The 10221-nt window shown below is 48.4% G+C and overlaps 1 protein-coding gene across 1 annotated transcript; it reads right to left on the bottom strand.

The window, feature by feature from the left end:
• Positions 1 to 963: 963 nt before the first annotated feature.
• On the bottom strand, positions 964 to 9011 carry LOC112975784 (DNA-directed RNA polymerases I and III subunit RPAC2-like). Its single transcript, XM_026086300.1, has 5 exons — positions 8976 to 9011; positions 4775 to 4872; positions 3327 to 3403; positions 2145 to 2227; positions 964 to 1163 (listed from the first exon to the last, which is right to left on the bottom strand). The coding sequence occupies exons 1-5, from the start codon at positions 8994 to 8996 to the stop codon at positions 1116 to 1118; spliced, it is 327 nt and encodes a 108-aa protein (XP_025942085.1). The 5' UTR covers positions 8997 to 9011; the 3' UTR covers positions 964 to 1115.
• Between the last annotated feature and the right edge of the window lie 1210 nt (positions 9012 to 10221).

Consider the following 10221-nt stretch of genomic DNA (forward strand, 5'->3'; position numbering starts at 1 on the left):
GCCAAAAGTAAAGCCACTGCAGCCACCCAAGGCAGCAGACAACTATAGATACGGGAAAGATGAATCTACTGCAGCAGAGATGCAAAGGAGCCTTATTATGAAATGTAGCACTCAGCTGGCTTCTCGACCTTATGTCTGATAACACAAACACACTGCCAGCCTGTCAGAGAGACCAACTCTGTCAATTTGTATTTGAAAGAATGATTTTATACAGAAATCCTGACATTTTATGTTCTCTGTCTTATTTCTCTGTATGTTAATAAAACACGTTGATGTTTGAAAGGAAAGTCTCTGGGTGTTTCATATTAAGCGGCAGGGGGTCTGCAAAGTCTGCTAAATACTTAACTGAGTGTCAGCAGGTTCCTTTGGTAACTGCAGACCTCCACTGAAAAGAGAGAGAGGTGTCTCCTGGAGCAGAGTAAACTGGAAAGGTTCACACTCCAACACCTGGCACAGAGCAGATAAACTGCAATTTCATGCCACGTTACACTTAATAAAAGGCTTTCACTCAGCGAGTTGCCACAAATCCAAACAAGAGCAGGGTTTCAATGTTGTACTCTTCAGACCTGCTCATCAAGAGTGGGCTGGGCTTGCATTTGTCTGCATTTTTTGGAGGTTACAAAAGGGCTTTTTACTCATCTCACCCTCAAATGAGCAGAGTATCATTTTATAGTGACCTGTTTAAACATGAACACTGGCCATATCTGCTCAAGTCAACTGCACTGGGGCCAGCAACAAAAAGGTTAAAATCAGGGGACGGTGCTGCCTCTCTAAAAGCCTGACGTTACCAAACTGAATGCTGTGCAGACTGCAACACCATGCACGGGTCTGAAAATCCTGAGCAGGAAATGGCAACAACATTTGGGGAGGACAAGACATAACACAGAACAGCGAAAGATGAGGAACTGCCTTTTGGCTATCTCCTTCTGCACCTGTGTTGAGCTAAACACAGTGACACCTCTGCAGGATCACACTTCATAAACTTTATTATTAGAGGAAATACAAATTTGCTTCAAAGTGGTCATAAAAAACAACAAAAAACTCTTGACATGGGAAATTCAACACACACACACACTCTACACACATTATCCACAGGGGACTGCCATCTCCAGATGCTACTGCATCTCTTCTTCCCTCTGGGCCCTGTATTCCTTCATGCTCCTCTGCAAACAAGAGCAAAGGACAAATGTTAACAGTGTATATCTGAGTGATTCAAACACAACATTGCCACCATCCTTGTCTGTGTTGCAGCTTCTCAGTCCAATGCCTGGAAAAGCTGAAGGACTCAGGAGGCTCTGACAGAGCTCCAGGTACTTTCAGAAATGACTGAACTTTACAACCACTGCAAGAAAAAGGAAGCTAGGCCATGCTGCTTAAGTCTAACTGCAGGGGCATTCCCTAGAGAGAATTTGTGCAGGTACTGGACTCATCCTGCTAGACATTTTGAGGAAGGCAGGACTAGACCCATCTCAGAGCAATCAAGCACACCGTGCAAGAACATATGCAGCAGCTCTGATTCCAGCTCCCAGGATCTCCTTTACTGATTCCAGTTCAATCTCTCAGTTGGTGTCCTGCTGAAATACATCTCCAGGGGCATCATTTAGAGACATGTAGTCCACAGATCAGCCACGGGATATGGCAGGGGCCTACAGCTCAAATTTTCTCCTGGCTCAAACAAAACCCCTTGTGGATGCTTTGGCACTGGTGTTGCTTCTCATCAGGAAGGGAAAAGCTCAGAAACTTTCTCATTTCAGGGAAGAGATGGGAAGTCTCTTGAGAACTTCTTCCTCCATTACCTGCATGAGTTTCTGCTCCTTAATGCTCTAGCAAGAAGGAAAACTGGCAGAAACAGTCATGGAGAAATGATAACTTCTGCTGAGTTCCATGCAAATATCCTTCATTAGAGGACCCACAGGGCTTTGCAGACACTCATTTTTCCTCTCCTCTCCCTCAACCTTAAGGGCCAAAAGGGTGATTTGGGACTTGGAAAACCAGGGTCAAATCAGGGTCAGGTAGAGAATGTCTGAAAATACTGTCATGTTTTCATGTCAAAAGTGCCTATAACACATCTCTCAGCCCATCCCCCTCCCCTCTGGGACTGTGAGATAGAAAAGGCCCCCGAGCTCTTCAGGCAACAGTCTCACCTCAAAGGTGTTGAGCACGTGCTGGCAAACGCCCATCAGATCGTTCAGCCCTTTTCGGAATGGCTCAATGGCAGGAAGGGCCCCTTCGGGAAAGAAGATGCATTAGTGAAATGGGAGGTGGCTGCAGAAGGGTTTGGCAGCCCTCTTCCCTGCCACACAGCGGCAGTGCAAAGGGGTAGGCCCCACGACAGGGAGAGGCTCTCATGCCAGCACCTGGGTACGCGCCCACACACTTCTCCCCTCTCGGACCATCGTCAGCCTGAGAACTGAGCACAATGTGATGGTCCAGCCTATGGCCCAGGGACAGCAGAAATTTTTCCCACAGCCAGTTCACATGGGGAAAGGGCTCCTTTGGCAAGGCCAACAGTCTAAGTATTTTTAAGTACCAAAGTACTAAGTACCACTTTTAAAAAATTAAAGACTCAGTGAGCACAATCTAGCTACTTGCTTCTAGGAACTGGTGTCTTTTACATACCTGATGCTCAAGGGAACAGCCCCATGGGCAAGAAATGAAGTAATGCCATCCCTCTAGGCAGCAGAGAAAGCTGCTGACTCCACAAGGCCTGGGTGGAGGGCAGTAGATGAGAAAGAGGACTGTACTGGAGGGGTTGGTGAGCTGGGAGGAGTGAGGGTTGGCAAGAGACTCAGAGGTGTTCATGCGATCTATTATCAGGGGACAAAGTCCTCTTTGAGAGGCAAGTTTGTGGAAGAGCACAGACTGATGAGGCTTTTCAAAAGAGCTTCAGGTCACAGCCTGATGACCAAAGCTGCAGGATAACATGGAGGGACAAGCAGAAACAAACTCTCTCACGAGGTATGGGTTTGCAATAGCAGCTGCATAAGTCAGCACATCTTGGCTTTGCTTTCCAAACCCCAAACTTATTTAGGGGGAGATGGAGCACCCATCACCTCTGACTGCGACTGGCAGACCTACTCCACCCCTGCACTACAGTTCAGTGACTGCTGCCAGTCAACCCAGGTGTCTGGGACCAAAACCATGCATTCCTCAGTCCTCAGCTGGTAGGACACTGCTCAATCTTACAGAAAAACTGTAGCATAATGGCTCAGCAGAGGAGAAGAGTGCTTTCCATCCTTTCTTTACGACCCACGGTTGAGGCCTGACATGAGCAGGGAGAATCCCACAGAAGTACCCCAGCACAAAGGCAATGCATGTGCCCATACCCCTGGTTTGGATCCGGAAGTTAATCTTGCTTTCAGAGGGGTGAGTGATGCAGTAGCCACAGAACTCCACATCCGGGCTGCAGGAGGAGAGAGAGAGAAAGACAGCAGTGAAACCCAGGCAAGTTCACAGCAAATCTCAGGAAAGTCAGAGGCTCAGGCAACCCCAACAGCTAGCAAACCCACCGGCTCTCAAGATGTTTCTGAGGTTACTGGGTCTTCTGGTAGGGGTACAGAGAAGGGAAACTACCTATGCAGCCTTATTCACATTCCTCATCTCTCTTCAAGCTGTGGCTGGAGCTCTGCAGATGAAGGACACAGCTGGCACTCTTCTAGGCACTACGTGGACACTGCCAGCTGCAGAGCAGCAGGCCTGAAAAGTTAAAACAGGGGATCCTGGCTGCTTGGAAACTTCTCTGTAAAACAACTTGTTGTACTTCTGCTGAGAAAGAGTGGCTGAGGGGACTAGAGCACTGCAAGAATTTACTTAGATGGTTTGCAGGCTGCCTGGCATCTACCTTCATACCCAGAGGTGGCTCCACTTGGGAGAACATCCGCGTGCTTAGCAAAAAGAACAGCCCCTTGCAAAGAGTTTGCTGCTTTTCTCATCATGACGATTTATCAGAGGAATTCACATGACATTTGCAACGTAGCTGTCATTTGAGATGACGCATTCAACTCCCTGTCCTAATTCTTCTGAGGTTTATAAGGAACTCTTCACAAACCCTCAGTGCTGTCCAGTTCAGTAAAATTACATGACCAGCGTGACCCTATTTGTATATTTTGATGAAGGCAGCCAAATAATTAATTCCCAGCATCAACTCTGTGTCTCCAAGTGAGTATGCAAGATTATCAGTTTGCTTAATACTAGCTATTCCTACCCTCACTTCTGAGGCGACATGTCCCAGGAGGAGATAGAGGTACTCTCCGATCACATGCACTTACATGGATTTGGGCATCATTTTTACCAGCGGGCACAGGCTTTCAGAAGACTTTTGCACGTCAGATGTTAAATTTCTCCCATAACTAACTGTCAGAGAGCAGTGAGGGCCAGCTGCTCCCTAAGGGACAGGGAGCAAAGCTTGGTAACACAGCTGGCAGGGTAGGGGCCTCACCAGTCAGGACCCCACCCCACCACCTCCCAGTGAGGGAGTACGGCAAGCCTGGAGATGGCAGCCAGGAGCAGCCCGGAGCCCGGGGCATCAGGCAAGTTCATGGGGATGAGGCAGGTCTGAGGTCAAGCCAGGAAGTCCACAGACTAGGATCAGGCCCTGTGAAGGCCTTTGATATCACATGCCTGATACAAAGAACCTAAAAGATGTGAATGGAGATAGTTTCTGAGCATATGCCTTGCTCTAGCAAAAATTAAGACACAGGTTACTAAGGAGAAGGCCAGGATAGGAGACAGAGGGATACTCAATGATGCCAGGCACCACAGGGACTCCACTTACTTCTTCATGACCATATATCGGAGGGAGTTGCCAAGTGTGTGATCCTCATCATGCAACACAAATGTGACACAGTTTCCATCTGTCCCATCTGCCTGGACCTGCCACAAATTGGGAAAGAAGAGATGCTGTAAGGTACTTTCTGATGTAAAAAAGACCAGGTCTACAGTGAAGAATAAATTACTGTGTCCAACTAATTGAGTTGCATCAGGGTAACTGTGAACAGGGGCTGAGAAAATGATATTCGATGCTGTTTCAGCAAACTGGGCTCTCTATGCAGGGCCAGCTTTGGGGGGGACTCCATGTATGAGCCCAGGTCATTGGCAGCTAACTACCTGCAGATAAGTAAGGTGCCTTTGATGCAAGGAGTCTTAAAAGTACAATTTAATAAAAAATAAGTATCCACATCAGTGTTATAAGTCTCTTAAGGAGCCAGCTGGGTGATGCCCCCAAAAGCACAGTCTCTCAGGGAAGAATCAGGAATGCTCTTAAATTGTATTTAGAGGCCTACATGCTCTAAAAGCTATCCCAGCACAGAAGCACCACCGCACAAGGCAAGAAAAACTTCATAAGAGAGCTAAGAGAGAGAGTACATCCAAAGAGAACATACTTATGATGGTACTTCATTAGAAATATGTTTGGGGGTCGTTCAGAGTGCCAGAGGCTGGTCCCAGGGCCAAGAGAAACCGTAACTCAGCCGATGTGAGGGAGGGCTTGTGGGTCTTTCTGGGTCATCTCCACAGTTCACATCTTGGATGCTGCAGTGTGACAAAGAGCAGCTCCACAGCAGAGGGAAAGGTGCAAAATTACAGACTCCAGGCAAACATTTCCCTTGTTATCACAGTGCCTTTGCATCCTTCCTCTTCAAGGGAGAGGAAAGGAGGCCAAATAAAGTCTGTGGCTGGCCTGCCTTCAGGACTCACGATGCAAAGTGGCTGGGACCAACTGCTCAGGTTGGTGTGCTGCCAGGTCCCACCATCAGCAGGTGGCTAGACATGAATGAGAGGTCAAAAAAATCTCAAGGGGGGGGGGGGGAACGACATTGCCTGTCAGCAGAGAAATCTCATCTCAGCTTGAAAACAAAGGAAGCTTTGCCACAAGTCGCTACGTGCAAGTCCTAATTCATATGCTTAGGATGTGCCTGGGGAGCCTTTAGGCATCCGCCAGCGAGCCTCAAGGGTGCTGAACCCCACACATAACGAACCCAGCAAAGCCTGCTGCCAGAAGTCAACCTCTAATCCTCCTGCTGCTTTTGGCTCAAGTGCCTGCAAACAGCACTGCCAGCTAAGACTTCCTAAGCAGACTTGTTTGAGATCCTCTCCAAAACCAACAAGTCACTTAATTAATCGTTCAGCTGTCAGCGGGTTGCTGATCCTCCGACCTTTCCCCAGGCTCAGCACAGCCACTGTGGAGCCTGACATGCCCCAACAGCCCCCAACYGTTTCCTCTCTCAGCAGCATAGAGAGGTTTCAAGGTTAAGTGTGGAGCCAGGCCCAGACGAGCACTGAACTCTTCACATCCTGCCTGCAGCCAAATCCTCAACCGCTCCAGGAGATTTATAACCCCTCACGTTTCCCGTTGTGTAGCAACACCCCACAGCAGTCCCATTCCTCCTCCTGCAGGTACAACCACAACGAGGAATTGACTCAGCATTTCAGAAGGGGAAGGCAGACTGATTTCTGAGAAGGAGAGATCACCCAGACCTGCAGCACAATTCAAGGGCGGACTGCCGATGCACCAGCTATCACATAAGGGTAGATGTGATGCAGCAACATTATAGCGACAATGAAGATGTTGGACTGATATGGTCTCTGTCATCTCCCAGCATCTTGCAAGCCATTCCCATGATCAAAGCAATACTGACAGGGAAAATAAGGCAGTAGCAAAAACACGTTCCCTTGATGTGGAAAGATAGTGTGTAAGTGACTTGCCTAAGGCCACTTGCGCAGTCAGTGGCATGGAGGAGACACCTCACCTGCTCTTCCAGTTGCTGGACTCAAAATCCTTCCTCCCTCTTTCTTCCCAGAACCAGCTGTTGGCCTCAGTCTGTCCTACTGTAAGGCCTTCCAAGAAAGTATTTATTAAGATTAATATCACCAATCGTACTTAAGAGCTTGTTTTCTTCCAAAGGCTACAGGCTCAAACAAGGACAGACTAACTCAGGAGTCACCTGTCTGCCAGGACAGGTCACCTGGTTCACAGTTTGCTTCCTGCATCCCGTCACAGGATTAGAAGTGTGCCCAGGCATGTGCCAAAATCACAAGTGCCCCTGACCCCCACAAGACAGGTACACTTCTGTTCGCTTGGACAGTGACACACTTGTAATTTGGTCATCGGATGGGTGAGAAGCCCAAGCACACAACTGTTGCATACTCCTTAGCCCAGAGACAACTCTGGCCCTGCCCAGACCRCTCTAGGGTCTCCACACAGTGTTGAACAGCACCTCCACTTCTAGTGACAACTGGCATGATCTGCAGTAATGAATTCAGCACTGCATAAATGCAGCTGTACTGCATATGGACCCAGCCAGACAGCTGTATTTGTATTATCCTGCCTTTGGGCTAAAAAATCTTGTGGAGCAAGGGATCCACACAGCACTTCTACCTGCCCACTGTAGCCAGAGCATGGAGGAGAAAAGAACGATAACTCCATCCTACAGATGGGAAACTGAGGTACTGGGTGATTCAACAGTTTGCCCAGATTCAGGCAGGAGATTTGATTCTGCAGCTAGATTTGCTGAATCCTGTATCAAGGCTTCAGCTGTTAAACTCTTCCCCTGGACAGAAAGGGGAACAAACAAATGTGCATGCAAGAGCCAAGAGACGCCTTTCCAGGCTGAGACCAAATGTTTACAGCTGAGTTACAATGTTGTATAAAAAAGATCTGAAAAATAGGATGACTGGGGCTTTAACATACAGCACTGGAAGTTGCATTGACTTCAGATACATTCCCAGAGTTGAAAAAAATGTGTGCATGGGAAGGTGAGAAATGGAAAAGGACATGTCTCTGGTACAGTTGCTGGGTCAACTCATCGGGCTGCAGCAAATGCTTAAGAGAGGCAACATGTGGCAGAGATGAAGAAGCTGATCCACCATGCAAGATGCTACAATGAATTCAGCTTTCTCTGACTGCTTACTGCAATCTGCGCACCCAGTGCATTGACCAGGCAGATAAAAGCCAGAGCACGGCTGGTTCAKGCAGCTGAAAGAAACACATTGTGAAGCAAACATCTGTTTGCTTCACAGAGATTTGATTTCTCTCTCTTCTTTCCTGTGAAGAGTCCTCTGATACAATTCAGGATCTCAGCAGGAATGTAAGCTTCCTTTCTTATCAAGCCATTGGCCCACCTAGTCATGTTTTCTTGCAGCTGGCATAGATGCTATCTGATGCTTCAGAGGAAAACAGCCACCTTCTCTCTGAGAGCACACCTCCTGAAGGATGGAGTCCTTTCTCATCCTGACAGCAATCAAGCTGTAGCAGGAGACAGAAAGCTGAGATTTCTTAGGGAATTCCTACAGGTCTCATCCAGGAGGTGTCTAGGTACCAAACTATCCATCACATGAAAACTCATTCTCCTATGAGCCAACCTGGAGAAAAGCCCTGACTCCCATGGGGTAGAGAATTCTGCTCTTCTGGAGTCTTTTGTCTTTGGTTACATGCTGATTTGCCAATAATATTACCAAGCTGTTCTTGTACTATGATACAGGAAGAAGGAAGAGCTGATGAGATCTCAAGGCAGCTTTGGGAATCTGAAATATAGGACTGATCAAATTCAAATGTTTCAGGGACCGCAGAGATGGAAAAACCCAAGGTTATCCAAGGTATACCCTCCCGGCAAGGTCAGGACACAGCCCTTGAGGCCTGGCCACCCAGGCATCGGACATCCTTCTCCTCTACCTGCTAAGCAAGCCTAAGAGCCACAATCTCTCATCTTCAGAAAGTTCTCCTGCTTAGAGAAGCTATGATTTACGATGATGAATTATTTAGCATTGAATTTGGTGCCTAGGTACTGCAGTGGCATATATATTAGCACAGCACTGAGCTATATGGCATCAGGATTGGATATGAAGCAGGAAGGGAACAGTCCTATGAGTCACTTGTTCCTATCCTAACTGCCATTTATGCATAATTAGTCTTTTAGGCCAGAACATACAGTCCTTTGCTACTTCAGTTTTTATGAACCAATAACACTCTCTACACCTCCCATTTTTTTATGGTAGTGCATTCCTCACTCTGAGAGCCTGGTTTGCTGCCAAGCGCCTCTCTCATAACTGTAGCTCTTCAAACATCAGTTTCATTCATCACATGAGACTTGAAGGATTGGGCTTCCTCGCAACAGTGGCTTTCAACCCGTGGCTTGCACACACCAGGGGCAAGAATTTGGTCATGCAAAACCTAAAAATGGAAAGTAAAAAAAACCCCAACTATTGCCAAGAAACTGGAGTTCCTTCTGTAGGGTATGCCGTGCCATTAGGAAAAGTTTTGAAGCCTACAGATTGAGGGACTATGGAAAACTGTTGTGCTAGGAAGTCCCCAAAGGGAACTTTTAAAACCAGGCAATTTAAAGAGCCCACTTGTTTCTCCTGTACAGCTGCCCTGGTCCTCGGCTCCCCCTCTTTCTGACTGATAGACTGGCACACAGAACAGCAGATGATCGTGTGTCGGTCCCCTGTAACCCTGACTCCTGTATCTGCCAGCTTGGGGCCTCAAACCCTGTTAGCATGAAGTGTAGTGCCACCTAGCGCCTTCCACTGCCTGCAACGGGCATCAGAGGTGAAGGAAGGGAGGAAGGAAGTCCTTTCAGGAGTCGACTCCCGCCAGCAACCCTGGAATGGGTGTAAGCGAGGAGATGAGGCACACCGCCAGCGTCTGGATGGCTAACACACAGAGCCACCCGAGGCCTCGTGCTCAGAAGTGCTCAGCAATTCATCTTAAAAAAAAAAAAAAAAATCAAAGCTTACTTTATAAAATGTTAGTCCTAGCTTCTTCTCATCTAGCTGGTTAACACGATACCGTTTCTGTTCCCCAAAGGACAATAAAGGAGATCTCAAACACCGACATTTCAAGAAATTCAAGCCAGAGGCATCTTCTCAGCTCTCTACCCTTCCTATTTCAGGAGACTCTTCCTAACACTTCCCCTCCTTCTTTCTCCCCCTGCTCCTCACAGGCGGGTTAGCAGCGCAGCTGCACCAACAGCTCCAGGCCAGATGCCGGCAGGACCGAGCGGTCTCACGGGCTGCGCAGAGCCGGGCGGCTGCGCGGGTCCCCGCAGATGCGACGCTTCAGGACGACCGAGGCTCAGACGCCAAGGTAAACGCGCACGAGGGCACGCTGCGGCTCGCGTGGACTCCGCGGGCCTTCCCCCCGCTGCCGCCGCGGCAGACGCTGCCCGAGGGGCTCGCTCCGCCGGGAGGCAGCGCTGCCCGAGGCGTCACCCTCCCGCCGCCGGA

The sequence above is a fragment of the Apteryx rowi genome, unplaced genomic scaffold, assembly GCF_003343035.1.
Source record: "Apteryx rowi isolate R43461 unplaced genomic scaffold, aptRow1 scaffold_69, whole genome shotgun sequence".
NCBI classification, from domain to species: Eukaryota; Metazoa; Chordata; class Aves; order Apterygiformes; family Apterygidae; genus Apteryx; species Apteryx rowi.